General features: G+C 47.3%; 1 protein-coding gene across 1 annotated transcript in view; it reads left to right on the top strand.

Annotated features, from left to right (window-relative positions):
* ABITRAM (actin binding transcription modulator) overlaps positions 1 to 16,542 on the top strand; it is a 279,066-nt gene that overhangs the window by 229,910 nt on the left and 32,614 nt on the right. The window contains exon 5 of the mRNA XM_069620629.1: positions 6,073 to 6,142. Coding sequence (XP_069476730.1) covers positions 6,073 to 6,142 — 70 coding nt within the window. The remainder of the gene's footprint in view (positions 1 to 6,072; positions 6,143 to 16,542) is intronic.

Below are 16,542 nucleotides of genomic sequence, written 5' to 3'. Positions count from 1 at the left end.
TTAGGCGCATCTCGCCATTAAGGTGTGCAGGTGGACACTTGCCGCACCTACCTGGCAGCCATTGCAGCATATACAGAAACTCGGAGGAGGAGAGTTTTTCCTCTTCCAACCCAATTGTCAGGAGACATTTGACGGGTCTCGCCAGGCTCTAGACGCCCATCAAGAGGCTGCACCCCGTGTGGGACCTCTACATAGTCTTGGTTGCTCTGGTGCACAAACCATTCGAACCAATGGCGATCGCGGACATCAGGCTGGTCACCACAGCCTTGTTAGTCGGCCTCACCTCGTCTCGCAGAATCGGCAAAATCCATGCTCTCGTCGCCTCGGAGTCATACACTACGTTTCACAAGGACAAGGTATTCCTACGGACGCACCAGCATTCCTACCTAAGGTGCCGTCCGCATTCCATGAGCCCAAAGACGAGGCACAGAGAGTGCTGTGCTGCACTGCCTTGATGTCAGGCGTGCCCTGAAATTCTACCTAGACAGGACCAAGGGCTTCCGCAAGTCGGACGCTCTTTTTGTCGCCTTCGGAGGATCAAGACCGGGGTATCAGGCCTCGAAGGCCTCCATAACCCATTCGATGGTCTTGGCCATCAAAGAAGCCTACGAGGGGCAACACAAGCCACTGCCGGCCAACATGCACGCCCACGCAGTCAGAGCCAAGGCAACGGCCATTGCTTTCCAGCGGCATGTCCCCTGGCAAGTCATAAGCAGGGCGGCCACATGGGCCACCCCATCGGCTTTCTGCAAGCACTACTGTTTGGATGCCGGCTCTAGAGCAGAATCAGCTTTTGGACAGACAGTTCTTAATAACCTGTTTGCTTAAGGAGGGTCTCCTCTCCACCCTGGGGCTACACTCAGTTGTAATCACCCATGCAGTATAGAGGAACGGGGATGCGACGTAAGAGTCATTAGTTACGCACCGTAATGACTAACGTACTCCTAGTCCTTAGTACCCTTTTCTCCATACGTCCAACCAACCTCCCCCCTAATAAAACTGGTGTCATTAGACAATGTTAAATCTATTGTCGACGCGTCTATGGGGACTGAGGTGTGGCGCCGGAGGGCAGAGTCATGGCAGCGCATGGAGGAAAGTGTGGGACGCCCATGCAGTATGGAGGAAAGGGGACTAAGGACTAAGAGTACGTTCGTCACTACAGTGAGTAACTTAAAATGTACTCATTCACACACCAGTCACTCACTCATACACCTTCTTTTACATCCACTCTCACTGCATTCTCTACACAGGTACACAACCACCCACCACGAACATTTAAACACACACTACCACATTCATACTCCTTCACATACCCATTGCACATACATAAATCCGACAAGCACTTCACAAATGCAAAATACACATCACATTTCCAGATTTGGTCTGTTACTCCAGGTCACCCTCGGTTCCTCTGTGTTGCTCACAAACAGGAACCAGGAAGATGGGAGAGCTTCCAGGTTCCTGTATATGAGCCACGAGGAAGCCGGCAGAGAAGTGGTTGGAGCTGGACCTGGCACATGGCACGTGCCACATGTCACGGTCATCTCCATTCCCTACTGAGCGCTTCCTTCTCACGCTGCAAGCCCCGGCCCAGCCTTCACCCTGATTTGTGAAGACTGTACCGGGGTACCCCCAGATCTGATGCGGCAGGGACCCTGCACCGCAGGGCCTGTGGGAGCCCCCACTAGGGTAGCAAGGGAGAGCACAAGGGTCGCTTTTGCGACCCTTGGTGATTCCCAAATAACATCCCTGGCTGTTATACAAGATCATTACTTTTGCAGGATATTGTGTAAGGAAGGCATGGTGTCAAAGTAAGACAGGCACAACTGATGACAGTTCAAGGGCGTTTATTGAACTTTATCAGGGGTGTGAAAAATGCCTATCTAAACCTAAATCTAAGATGGGAGCACGATACGACCATCAAATAATAATAATACAGTCCTAGTGGAGTTTAGTCGAATAAAAAGGGCCTATACTAAAAATAAAAGCGATTGCCAATCCTTACTGCTATGCTACAAAATAGTGTGGGATAATGTTCACAAAAAGAAAGAAGTGTTCATAAAATGATAAGTCAGGATGTTTAGGCTGTTGGCCACCCTCCCCCACGTTTTTAGCACGGGACAAGGCGGGTCACTCGAGCACAGCACACTCGTGGGCTTCTTTGGCACAAGGTCACAGTTCCTTTTACCAACACCAGGCTTTCTGTGCCCAAGTCTCTTTTAGTCAGTCTCTTGCTTCAGAGGGCCCGTGGACACCAAAAACAACAGAGAAAGGTTCCTTTCAATTATTCAAGTCTGGGCACTTTACTCTTCGGCCGGGATCCTCCTCAGCCGGGCTCAGGTACTTCTTTCACAATTAGTCTCCCCCAGCCAGGTTCGGACCAACTTTAATTCGCAGGCATCCCTCAGTCGGGTTCACAATTGCTACAACAACATCTTCATGAGTGAGTTTTACTCCCCCTCCCGCCGTCCCTCCCCCCCCTCCTTCCGGGTTCAGGCCCCCCTATTCCGGGCTCAGACCAATTTCAGTTTGCAGACTATCAAAGTCTTTTGAATGTGCACAGGATTTAAATTAACCCGCTGCAGGACGACTTCGATTTCACCAGTCAATATTTACATGTTCTGGGGGAGGAGGGTACTGAACAGAGACCTTTGAGTGAGCACCCACAAGGCGCCAAACCACTCTGTAACTGGTACATAACTTTCTTTCCTAAATTTCAATGGCACACAAGTTCTTTGTTCATACAATATTGCCGCCTGCAACCTTGAGCATAACACAGTCCGGCCTGCTATCAGTTTTTCCCGACTCACCGGCTGTGCTGAACTCATTGGCGTTGCTTTGCTGTTGGGAGTCAAGGACAGTACCAAAATGGCAAGCACTTCTCCCCGCCTTGGCTATCAATGCAGGAGGGCCCTGTGTACCGTTGACACACGTTACACTGTTCGTCAGCTGTAATTCCTGGTCTTATGTTTCTTTTCCTTGAGGTTTCTTGAAAGTCGTGATCCTTTCGTGAAAAGGTCATGGGTAACTCCTCCTTGTCGTCCTCTCTGGTCTCGCCGCCTTTCACCTTGGTTTAAACGGCATCCCGGAATAGCTGCTTCCGACTGCGTTTGGCCTTGTTCAGAGTGTGCCTTTGTGCTCTGCCTTTTATCTATGTGGGGAAGTGTGATGGAAGTCAGGTGTGTGTAATTATCAGTAATTGCCTGACCCTTACATTGAGACATGTTAGTCCGTTGTCGCTCACGATGGACTGTCCGCAAGAAAGTGTGTCAGAAAAGGGGGGGCTGCATTTCTAAGTATCCTACCTGGTAGGATGGGGGCAAAGGTGTCATAAGGAAGGGGATAGCGCATCTCACCCTTCAGTGTCCCACTTCCACTCCCCAAAGACCACCTAGTATAGTCCAGGAACATGAAGGATGAGCCTCGGCTCATTTTACCTTCAGTCCTTGCGTATTTCAGCGTATTTCAGCATTGCTTCTCTATCTCAGTAGATAAGAATCTTAGCAAGTATAGTTTGGGAGGTACACAGAGGGGGGTGAAGGCTTCACTCTGGACACCAACTGTAATATCGTGCATTGCATCATCACGGATCTCCTTTCGATTGTTCTAGCCACAACTGGAGCAGTTCAGTCCCAGCCGTTTACAGCAAACTGAAGGCCTTGAACATTTGTCAAAAAACGTACATGTGTTGCACCAGTCTTCTACTTGAAAGTGTTTTCAATCAATGATCATATCTGCTGTTTTGCATTGTTTCCATGTTAACCTCTTGGATGCTTGGTCTGTTAACGTTTTAGCAGCAGCTTCTATAAATAGCGACACACTGTGCTAAAGCTAACCTGTACAAATATGAGTTTCCCTACCCCATCAGAATGGAGGAGGGCGCAGACAATGGAGTCCTGAGTTTCAATAATCATCTTTAAGGCTAGGTAGAACAGATGTTAATTCTGCTCCTTTACTGCTCTCCTGCTTCTTCACGATCACTACATCCTTAGCTCTACAGCATCTCCGTAATGTCTGTTCCGATGCCAGTCCCTGGTGGCACAGGTTTTGATTGCTCTCTGTATCAGTACTTCTTGATTATGGTCATCTTTCTGCCACTGCTCCATTTCATCCAGAGTGCTCGCCTCCTCTGGTTCGTTTCCGTGGGATTCCATTTTTGAGTCTGAGAATGACTTTATCTTTAGGAAAATGCTCGCCTTCATGGGCCATGTTCGGCCCTCCGTGGTTGAGTCTATTCTTTCCCTGTACGTCCTGCATCTGGTTTCTGGCCATTATCATTGTAGTTTCCTGCCAAGGGCAATCTAACATGTATCTGGTCAATGGAATGCTGCTTTCACCACGCTGCTCCCTTTTTGGTTTGGTCTCGCAGGAGCCTACCAGAGGCTTTGCTTTCTCTTAAGCTTTCGCATCTGGGCTTTGATCTCTAGGTTACATATTGGTTTCCGGTGCCCGGGGGAGCTTCTGGGTTAGTAGTTCTTAACTTGTGACTGCTATAGTATCTTTGGTGGATTTGCCAATCCGACCAGCTCTGAATTATGACTCTCCTGGCTAGCTTACCTCTTGTTTTTTCAGTCTTCCTTCTTTGTTTAAGCAGGGTGCAAAATGTGCATTTGCCACTTGCCGATGGCTATTGACATTTGGCTCTTGGCGAGTAAGTGTGTATGTACAGAATCGAGGTGCCAAGTCCCATTTTTATGGCTGGCTAATAGATTTGGATTGTGGCTCCTGGCCAGCCTATTGTGATCTGATCTGTTTGCTTTCTTTAAGGTTTTGGGCACTGCCAGTCTCCAGCTCCACAAGGTACTTGACTATCTCATCTGAGACCTGGTACCTTGGCTTATCCCCAACTTCGGCTCTGATTCTGCCTTCCATCTCTTTGTACTCCCGCTGTATTTTGTCTGACTTGGCTTTGCAAATGCGGGGTTTCTTCACTGAAACTTACTATACACCACCTTTTTTTTTTTTTTTTACCCACCGTCCTGCAGATGGTGCTCTCTCTTGACCTCTTACAACTCCTCTTCTTGCTCCTGGTCCATACCTTCTACAATGCCTTCCTTAATTTTTCATTCCTATCTACATTTAATGGCTTCCTCCTTCCTTCTGATCCTTCCCTCCTAGCATGCCTTGCACTGCCTACTCACACCTTCCTGCCATTTCCTGCTCGCCTTCAATTTCTGCTCTCCTCCTACACCAACCGCAGACTTGGGTCCTGTTTATATTCTGTGCTGCGGGTTAAAGGGGATCATCATACGCTAGCCCACGCAGTGCCCCCACTTAATCAGTGTAGCCTGGGGATTTGACCGTGGCATGCAGTCCCTCCCCCACTCCAGTGTGACTAATATACTCCTAAATATCAATGAGCAGTCTGCAACTCAGTTGGCTGAGGCCATAAAAGGCAGTGTCGCCATCTTGGAATCAAGTAGCCTTGTCATGGTGGCCGCTTGATTCTTTCTCCCATAGTCTCCAGCGTGTTTCCTTCATCTGGTGTTTGCGGTTCAAGCTCTTTCACATGGGGATCGGTGTTAATGGGATAAATGCTGGTTCAGGGTCCATCCACGACCACATGCGTGGAAATTCTCCCATTTATGCGCTTGCATGCACTTTGGGTATTTCAGCCAGTAATGTGCTTCTCCCTTTTCAGAGGGCTGACTGCCACCTCATGCACAGAAGCTGGGAAGGGGGTAGATGCCCCACTTCCCAACCTCGAGTCTGGCACTCTTCCCTGAAAAATAAGTCATAAAATGTTGAGTGCGTGTTTGTGGTAATGGTCACATTGTGATTATCCACGTTTGTGTGAATTAATCTTGCATTAAAGCTGTTATGGTAGAAAACCTCAAGCTGAATTCAAAACATATGCTTTAAGTGTACTTCAATGTCCTTATTGTTGTTTTAAAATGCTGGTTTTAGTAGCTCTTTTTTCTGTTCATTCTCACGCATCTCTGTGGATAACATCTTTAGTAAAGGCTTTTATGCCAGTATAACCACATTCAAACACTTACTAGAACCAAAGTTATTACCGCCTGATGTTCCATTACATTTAAACAGTTGTATATGTTTTTGTTTTGGTTGCAGCTGTATTCGAGGTCGTTTGTTGGAAGTTAATGAGACCATTCTGCACAACCCATCCCTTTTGCAACAAAAGGTAGGCCACCAAATTTACATTTGTCAGAATACATGTTGTGAAAGGTCAGACTATAGAAAGCTGATGGCACAAAGGCTACACCAACTGAATTAAATGAGCTGCTGGTGTATTTTGGTGAAGAAAATGGGCTGTCGTCAAAGGTTTGTTTTATTTATTTATTTATTTTACTGCATGGTATTCAATAGGATATATTCGATTTAGCGCCTAAAACAATCTTGAGCTTATGGACTTAAAATTAGTAGTTTGTTGCCATCCCTCCAAAAATCACATATTGTCTCAGAACATTAATTCAGTGTGCCTTGCTGCACCTTTAGCGCGAAAGATGACTTGGCCAAGTGAAATACTGAGGTTGTCCACGACCATCAGTAGAGCCAGTGTAAAATATGTTTTTCTCGTGTGTTACATGGGTGATGTCTGGCACTCACTTGCATAAGACTCCCTTTCCATGGTCTAACTTCCCACGTTTTACCGGCAGCAGACATTGTTACTGAAAGGTGGAAAACAGGGGTTGCTTGATATCCGAGCAGATCATGTGATGTCATGCGCATTTACGGTGCTCTCTTGTGCTCCGTTCCCCTCCCTGTTCTCCTTTCGTTCGGGTAAGAGGCGAGCTGAATGTCCCAGTTAGGCAGTGTGAATTGTGAGGGGTCAGTAATGTGAGACTCTTTTGTTTCGTTTTCTCAGGATTTGCCATTTTATCAGACACAAAATTATAAAAGAAAACCCTAACTAAACCTCTACCAGGGGAGTCCCTACCTATTCTAAGATCTATTGGAAAACATCCTAGCATTCACGAAACTAAGCCTCACACTAAACAACATAAATATTCAAAGTAACATAAAAAATAAGATAAATTAAAGGTTACCAAACTCCCAGTGTCTTGGATGACTTCTAGTGATCCTGGGCAGATCCTGCTCCCCAGGAATGTCTGAAAGTCACTTTCCTCCAAGAAACAAAATGTCTTAACCAAAGTCTTGAAAAAGGTCCAAATAAACAAAAGTTCACTCAAATAAAAATCCACTGGCAAAAGATTTGCTGAAGAACATATCCTCCTTTTACAGTTACACAAACAAAAAATAGCACCAATGGAGTTTCCTGGATGACTTCCTTCCAGGAAAGAACAAGTAAAGTTAAAGACAAAAGAACCCCTTCTACTTCAACTTTTCTACTTCTGCAGCGTCTTTTGTACACAGTTTGTCAGGATGCTTCTACTTCACAACTGTGAGAGCAGGCTCCTTTGCTCACAGTTGGCTTCAGCCTCTACTTTTTCAAGCTAGTACATATTTGACAAGAATATTGATGGCCACAGTTCTCTTACTGCTACTACAACTTCTGATTTAGTTAGGATTGCTGCTAGGACTGCAGCTTCAATATTAGGCAAACTCCACAATACCCCTTCTACCTCTACAGGTTGGCAAGTCCCTCTTGGAGGACAAGAAAGGGCAGCCTCTTTGCCTGTCTTGCAGCTACCATGAAATCTGCTTCTAGCTCTTAGACCACTTCTTCTCCTTTCAAATAGTCTCAGCCATGCTGATTTAAAAACGGCTTCTTTCAACCAGTACCAAACTCCCTTCCCCAGCTTCATACATACCTTTCCTCCAATGGTTACCCCAAAGGCGGTTGTGTCACTCTTCCAGCTTTGGATGTTCTTGTCAGGTTTTTTAAAAGCTCATTTTATTGAATTCACAACAAAGTAAACCCCCCCCCCAAACAAGAACTCCCCACTTGAGGCACATCTGCTCAGCTTCAAGCCCATTACTTCCATGCACCAGTCACCAAGGTTCATTGCAGATCCAACAATTTTAAGCGTTGTGGGCACCAGATTACCCGATAGTCACCTTTAAGAAAAGCCAGAATGTCTCCCCAGTCGTTTGCAAAGTTATGGACATTGTTATTCATGGCGTATGTCACCCATTCAAGTGTGATGATTTCCCATATCTTTCGCAACCAGTCCTGCATCCTGGGTATCTCTGCGCTTTTCCATCTCTGCGCTATCAACGTCATAGCTGCCAGTGTTAGGATCACCCTTGCTTTCTCTCGAGCTCTAGGTCCTCCCCTCCCCCTGTGGAGCCCTCCCTCATCCCCAACAGAATTTGCTCTGGCGGTCGAGCCTCCCCAGGACCGAAGGCCTAGTCTTGTGCCCTCTGAACCTCTTGCCAAAAGGGCCCAATTTACGGTCACCCCCACCAGATGTTTTCTCCCGTGCCTATCATCCCGCAGCCCCTCCAACAGTCCCCAGTGTATCCCGGGTATATCCTGTGCAATCAGGCTGGTGTGTAATGCAAGCCTAATAGGATCTTGTACCATGCTTCTTGCAGTTGGGATGCTCTTGCTAATTTGGGAATCTTTATCCACAGCCTTTCCCACTCCTCCCTTCCTATCTCTCTCCCTAATATTTCCTCCCATCTTCTCATATAGGGCCACTGTCGCCTGTCTGTTGCATTGTCCAGTATCTTGTATAGGTTTGAGATTAAGCCCTTAGACCCATCGTTAGATAGGAGGAATTTTTCGAATTGCGTTATATCCCTATTTGCCGCTTGCTTGTTCCCGGGGTTAGTACCCAATGTCTTATTTGCGCATACCAGAGTCTTTCCCCCTCCTTAACCCCGAATTCCCTTTTACAATCCACAAAAGATATTTCCCCCCTCTGAACATGTCTCCCAGCCTCCTACATCTGCCGTTCTGCCAATGTGTAAATGCCCCCCTCTCCATCCCTGGTGTAAAGTCCCCATTATTGAAGATGGGCGTGAAGGGGGATGAAAATGTCGTTATCCCCTTGGTTCTCGCTAACTTGTCCCAGTTATCCGCTACTAGTATGGTTACAGAGCTCTTATATAGATGCATTGGCCTGCTATATTTCGGTAACCACAGGACTTCCGCCAGGTTGTGATGAGTGACTGCCCTATCCATTTTGACCCACTGCTTGTTTTGCCCTTTTCCCCCTTCCTGGAGCCATTCTCTAATTACCCTCAATTGTGCAGCTTCATAGTATTGTTTAAAGTTCGGTAACACAAGTCCCCCCTCCCATTTGGGTGCCACCATTAGGTTCCTACTAACCCTTGCTTTTTTCCCTCTCCCATATGAATTCGTTAGTCAGGGTTTTTAACTCGTTTTTAACTCGCTGAAGAGGCTTGCTGGCACCTCCTTGGGGTATCACTTGGAATAGTGATACCACTTGGAATAGGTACAACAACCGTGGGAGAGTGTCCATTTTCACTGCGGCTAGTCGACCCAGTCACGTGACCCGGAGGTTCCTCCACCTGTGGAAGTCCTGCTTAATGTCCTTTAATAGTGGGGGATAATTGGCCACGTACCAACCCGCGAACTTCGCTGTAATTTTCACCCCCAGGTATCTACTTCCCCCGGGCTCCACACAAAGGGGGTGCTTGCCCTCAAAGCGTCCAGTTCCTCTGCCTTCAACGTTAAGCTTAATATTTCAGATTTACTGATATTCACCCTCAGGCCAGATACCTCTCCAAATTCCTCCAGCAGGGTTCTACTTGCCCGGATAGATTCAATTGGTGTCGTCAAGGTGAGCAGCATGTCATCTGCAAAAGCTGCTACTTTTTACTGTTCTACCCCAAACGGGATGCCCTGTATCCCTTCCGTCGCCCTTATCGCTTGTAGGAGGGACTCTAGATAAAGTGCGTACAACCTCGGGGAGAGGGGCCATCCCTGTTTTTGTCCCTCTGCTCAGCCTAGAGGGCCTTGATAGTGTGCCATTCACTGTTACTCTCGCCGATGGTGTCTGATAGTTTGCCCGCACCATTGTCAGGTACTTTCCTTCGATACACATCTGTTGCATCACCCGAAACAGGAAGGACCACTCCACGTGGTCAAATGCCTTTTCTGCGTCCAATACCAATAAGATCGCAGGAGTGTCCGTTTTGTGTACCTTTTCCACCAGATGCACCACCCTCTGGATATTATCCGCCGTCTGACTGCCCCAAATAAAACCCATCTGATCCGGATGGACCAAATCCGGGAGGTATGATTCCAGCCTGTTTGCCAGGATCTTTGTGTCTATCTTGGCATCGACATTTATCAATGCAATGGGCTGGTAGGATGCCCTCAACTCCGGGTCCTTGTTAGGTTTAAGGATAAGGGTTAGCTTGGCTTCCTCCATGGATGGAGCTATCCTGCCTGTTGACCTGAATGTATTGAAGAGGGATGTCATGTGTGGGATAAGGGGGTTTTGTAAAAGGTGGTGGTGTAGCCATCTGGGCCCGGAGCCTTGTTTGGCGGTAGGTTCCCTATTACTCTTCTTACTTCATCTTCTGAGATCTCCCAATTAAGAGCCTCTTGCGCCTCCCTCCCAATCTTTTGCAGCTTCAACCCTTCCAGGAACTCTGCCTGTGTACCGGGCTGGGGATTTTGTGATGCGTAGAGGGATTCATAGAATTCTGCCAGCATTTCCTGGATGTCCCCGGATCGTGTGACCCGCTCCCCTGTCGTTGTTTTTAAAGCCTTGATTGCATTCTTCGAGGTCGCACCCCGCAATAGACGTGCCAGAACGGCGTCTGCCTTGTTTGCTTTGGCGTAATACGTTTGGCGAACAGAGAGTAGCACTCCCTCCGTCTTTTTAGTTTGGAGGACTTCCAATTGCCCTATCGCCCTCCTGTATTCCCCTCATGGTGTGTCTAGATGGGGTTGATCCAGCCTTTTGTCTAACCTCCTCTACCTCAGCCTCGAGTTGTTCCTCCAACGCCCCCATTTGTTTCTGCCTCTGTGCTGATGCTGCTATTAACTCCCCCCAGAGCGTGGCTTTAAAGGCGTCCCACCTTGTTTCCTCCCTCGTGTTCCCTTTCTTGTTATCTGTGAAGACGTTTTGAATTTTCCCTTTCATTTCCTCTCTAATTACTGGATCTCTAAGGGTATTTCCAACCCCACACACCTCTGTCCTGGCGCCCCAGCTCCATGTGAATGACCACCGTCTTGTGGTCCGCTATCCCTATAGGGCCCGTTTGTACATTGCGAATCTGGCCCACCAGGCCCGCTGTTACCCAAATGTAATCAATCCTTGACTGAGACCCGTGTACTCCGAAAGAAAAGTATAGCCCTCCTCATCCCCCTTCAGCTACCGCCAGGCACCCCTTAGGCCCGCCCTCCCAATGCTGTCTCTTAAATCCGCAAACCTCACTGCTCCCCCACCTCTGCCAGAACCCCCAGACCTATCCCGCTCCCTGTCCAAGGTTATGTTAAGGTCCCCCAACAGGACAATGTGGCCCCATGCTTTCTCTTCCAGTATCGTCAGGACTTGCCTCAGAAACGGCTCCTGCCCAGTGTTTGGTGCGTACACCACTGCTATGGTGTAAGGAATGTCCAGGTATGTTCCCTTAGTTATCAGATATCTACCCTCCTTATCCCTTAATGTCTCAGTGACGCTATAGTCAAACGTGTTTTAATGGCCAGGGCCACCCCTCCGGTTTTGTTCTGCCTGGAGGATCGTAAAATTAGGTTGAATCCCCTCAGTCGCAACCGCCCTTGGTCCTTATGTAAGAGGTGCGTTTCCTGCAACCCCAGAATATCCGGCCCTTCCTTCCTCGTGAACTGTTCCAATTTCTTCCTTTTAAGGGGGGAATTAAGCCCACTAACATTATGTGTTAGCCACTTGAATGACAGTAGCTCCGACCTTGTTCCTCACCTGTTGGTGACCTCCCTCCTTCTGAGCTTCCTGATGTGCCCCTCTGCTCTCACCCCCCAAATCTCCCTCACTCCCCCTGCAGGCTTCCCGCCCCTTCTCCCCTACTACCTCGGGCATCCTCGCCCTTCCTGATCCCTGATGTTTTCTCCCCCCTCCTCCCCTTCCTGCTCCATTGTTCCCTTTAGAGGCCCACCACCCCCGTCTCACCAGTGGCTTTAGGACTCTGCTTGTGTCCCCGTCTCCTTTTCCCCATTCTTCTCTTTTGGATGTGGCCTACTCCCTTTCTGGTCCCTCCTTCTTTTCTCCCTGACTGTTGACCACTCCCACGGTCTCAATCTGGGTCTGTAATAGTTTGTTTGTGAACTGCTCCGTACGGGATTGTCCTCAAGTTCAATTTGCAGTATATCAGCTCCTTCCTGTGCCGTTGTGATGCGTTTTTGAATTCCTTCCCATTAGAACACTAGGCCGAATGGGAATGTCCAGTTATATCTAATGCCTTTCCCGTTGAGAACCTTCAGGATGGGGCCCATCTGTTTCCTCTTCACTAATGTGCTGCTTGCCAAGTCCTGATAGAGGGCTATTTGTTGGCCCTTATACATAATCGGTTCCCGTTTCCTTGTCCAGAGGACAGCTTCCTTCTGAGCGCATCTAGTGAAGGCAGACAGCACATCTCTTGGTCTTGCTGCTGCGCCTTTGGGCAATTTTCCTACACTGTGTACTCTGTTCAATTCAATCTGATCTGAGAGCTCTTGTTTGTTTGTTTGTGCATTTATATAGTGCTACGAACCCTCAGGTATCTGAGCGCTGCTTATTTCCCACAGTGTGTGGTGCTCATTTATCGACTTCAGAAGGATGAAAGGCTGAGTTTGGCCCTGCCGGGATTCGAACCTGCTTCAGCAGGCTCTGCACAGATGTCAAAGCGAGCGCTCTAATCGCTGTGCTATCTGACCGGCAGAATCTCTGCAAAGATGGCCTGTATCTCCTCTGTTAGTTCCTTGTCTTTTACAGTTTCCGGGAGCATTTTCACCCTGATGTTGATCCTGCAGGATCTGTTTTCCAAATCTTCCATACCTGCTACATTTGCAAAGCCTGACCTTTTGGCTTGGTTGATGGTTATTGTTGTAGATTTCTGGTTGAAGGGAATTCCCAATGCTTCATAATATATGCCTGAATGGCAAGCTTGGTTTTTTCGGCAGTGTTGTTTGGGTTTTAATTTCTCTGACCAGTGCCCCTCATGCACGCTCTGGAAATTAGCCAGGTCTCTTTTACATACTCAGAAATCCATGTTCATATTCAACTCTGCTGTTTTCTTCCACTAAATCATGTTTTATTTCCACATGATTTGATTCCTAAGAGTTGAGTGGATGGATAGTGTTGTGAGAATAAACATGGTCACCCTGACTTAGGTGTACGTATAACATGATCTCTGAAAAACATCAGTGTTCAACTTTCATAAAGCCTGTTCAGTACAAGAAACAGTACACGCCTTTCTCTTGGATAAATTACTTTCTCATATTGCCAGTCATGGAGTTCTGGATCAATTGGTTGCACAGTCTTTTTCTGACACTACTCTTCACTAATGGGGATACAATCGCCAAGGTTCCCCTATAAAGCAGTGACTGTTTGAACTGGATACACACAATGACATTACATCTTCCTTTAAGCAAAATGATGGAACAATGGTTGTGTGTGCATAGGGTAACGTGCATCTCTTGAGGAAGGCGTACTGACGGTTATGTGGGCTTGATTGATGGAGCTGAAAACCCAACGTTTGAGTCAAAGCTTTGCACCCATGACCTTTTGGTGCAATATGTGGAGTGAAACTAGAATTCCCTGAAGCTGGTCTAGAGTGTACAGTTTTCAGGTATTTGGTTTCCTGATATGGAGCTGAAGTCATTTGCAGAGACCCCTCCCCCGCTTCTTTTTTGCCAGTTCTGTAGTTGTCTAATTCTCAACCTTTTCACATATGTTCAGTGTTCTCCGCCTGATATGTTAACATCCTGTAGCTGCTGGGGACTTCAATGCTTGTTGATCCTCTTGCCATTGCTCTTCTGAGGAATAGGTGCTTAGTCATCCTAGTCTGAATCTGACAACCACCTTCCCTTTATGTTGATCAAGTTCTTTGACCTTTTGACTGACAAACTCACGCACAGGATCACCCCTGCCTCTATTCATCATCAGAAGCAGTCCCCATGGCTACTGTAGGGGAGGCACAGTATCACAAGTATGACACACTCACAATAGTTACAATTTGTAAAACCTTTATTGAAGTTTCTGGGGTTGGAAAACTCCTACTTTGCCCCATAACTAAGATGGGAGAAGTCTCGACAATCAAACGATAAACAAAACAGTCCTAGTAGAGTCCGTCAAATCAAAATGGCCTATGCTAACAAAACCTAATGCCTGCCCTATCTCTTGTACAAAAAGTGTATAACGGGGAAATGTATGCAAATGGAAAATCAGTGTTTAAACTAAATGTAGCTCTCCTCCCCCACGTTAGACCCCACAGAGTAAGGTGGTCTTTGCAGGCAGGATGACACACTCTGGTTCAGGTTCTCAGTACAATAAACAGTTCCAAAACGTGGATAGAGACCCGCCTGGCTTTCCACGTAAAGTCTTTTGTTCAGGCCTCCAAATACTGTTTAAACACAAAAATCACGGAGGTCCCCCTTTGTCGGGGTCAGACCTCCTCAAACACAATGTTCACGTAGGTTCCCTCTGTCGGACTGAGACCTCTTCAGCACAAAATTCAACAAAACTTGCAAAGGGTTCTCTTCCCCAAGCTTATTACCACTTTGGGTCTCCCTCAGCTGGGCTCAGACCACTTTCGGGTGTCGAAGACCTTCGAATGTGCATGGCTTTCTTAACAGACCTCTGCAGGACCACTTCGATTTATAATTCATGGTTCAACTTCCACTCTCCCCTTCTATAGGAGGTAATTCTGCTTACTTTGCTTTTGCACTTCATTCGCTTTATCGTTACAAACAATGCACCTTTCACTGAGACTTTCAAGTGGGCTACTTCCTTTCGCCGGACCACCCTGTTACTCAGTATCGCTGATTCCACAGCTGTTTTTGCTTCAAAGTTCATTCACAGGTCTGCCTTTCCTCGCGTCTCAGCCACTTGTGCAGCCTTCACTTAAAGAAAGTTAGAAGTGGCAACAATATATCTTAACGCACAACGGTCTCTCAGGTCACTCACCGGCTGTGTGCGTTTCTTTGTTGGTTTTATGATTTCCAATTCACGAGTCAAGGTTAATACCACAGGCTTGGCCTCGCCTCCCCAACTCTGCCATTCACCCATAAGGGTCGCTGGTGTCCTTGAAACACAATGCAGTCTTCACTTGCAGGATATGACCTTCTCCACATGTCTTTGGCAGCCTATCAGAGGCAATCGACCTCCAGTAGGGAGCTCTTGGGGTTTTCGACTAGCTTCTCTCGTCCCTTGGTCCGTTGCTCTGCTCCAGTAGGTTTGGCTTCGCCCCGGAAGACCTGTTCATACTTGTGTTCTGCCTTGCTAGGAGTGTGTCTTTAGATGTTGCCTTTTATCCCTGTGAGGAGAGCTAATTGGTATCAAGTGTATGCACTTGAAGTCAAGTGCCTGACCCGATCAACGGGACATGTCCAGTACAATGTATGAGAGTTAGTCTTGTTACTCTCAGACACCCGCTTCCTCGGCCCAGTGTGTGTATAAACAAAAGGGGGGGGTGAGTTGGGACCTCTGAGAATCCTACAAGATAGGATGGGCTAGATGAACAAAAAAAGGGGGAATACTGCATTTCACCATCGGCTGCCTAACCCCCACTCACCAAAGACCCCTCACCCAGGTTATCTTCCCACACTGGTCCACCCCCAGGGTCTGGATCCAAAGGCGATGGCCGTGCCCTGGGCACCTGAGAGATCCCCTCCCCCGAGGACTAGTGGGGGAGACACCCTCTGGTTTCTCACACTACTCTTTAAGCCAGCTACTCCAGCATCAAATGTGAATGAGGCTCCTCTTGAGTGGACATCTCCTTTATGGTGTAGGAGCAGCCCCTTCTGCTGAATGGGCAGTTTAGGATGTGGTGGTGAAATCCTTGGAGGCGTTAGGTTTAGCCCCAATCTATGTGATTTTACCGAATTAAATAACAGAGAATGAATCAACAATGAAACTTTTTCGATGTTTTTAAACATCAAATTCTTTTATTTGCGTGAGAGTAAGGCCCTGGATGTGGCTAGCTAAACTGTCCATCAGAATTCAGAATGGCCTTGAGACAGGTTTAATAGCACCTCCCATTCTGTACTGCTAATCCTCTCCATACTGCTAATCCTCTCCTATCTTAGATGAGATGGAAACATTCTCGGACTGGCTACTTCAGGATGCTGCAGAGAAATGTTCGTTCCTCTTTAATTTAGTGAAGGAGGCTCTCTTGTAGTAACTCTCAGGGCCAAGAATGATGCTGAAGCCTGGGGCATGTCTCGGGGAGAAAGCGTGCTGGTTAAGGGCATCTAACCTAAAATATGATGTCCAAGAAATAGTGCTGGATTTGCTATTTGATGGTAAGAAATATTTTGCTTTAAACATGGATGAGGTTTCGCTGCAATACAGGCCAGATCTCCAGATGGTGGTATCCTTGCGGTCGTACACAATATAAGATGCAAGGCTTTCCTAAAAAGCTCCTAATTGTCGGGCCAATAGTGGGACAGCTCCAACAGATACGAAATCCCAGAGTGATGAGTACTTCGGTATGGGGTGCTTAACCATCTTGATCTCTTCC

Source organism: Ambystoma mexicanum, chromosome 5q (genome assembly GCF_040938575.1).
Source record: "Ambystoma mexicanum isolate Mex_15411 chromosome 5q, UKY_AmexF1_1, whole genome shotgun sequence".
Classification (NCBI taxonomy): Eukaryota; Metazoa; Chordata; class Amphibia; order Caudata; family Ambystomatidae; genus Ambystoma; species Ambystoma mexicanum.
Note: the sequence above shows the minus strand (reverse complement) of the source record. Positions and strands in the feature narration are given on the sequence as shown.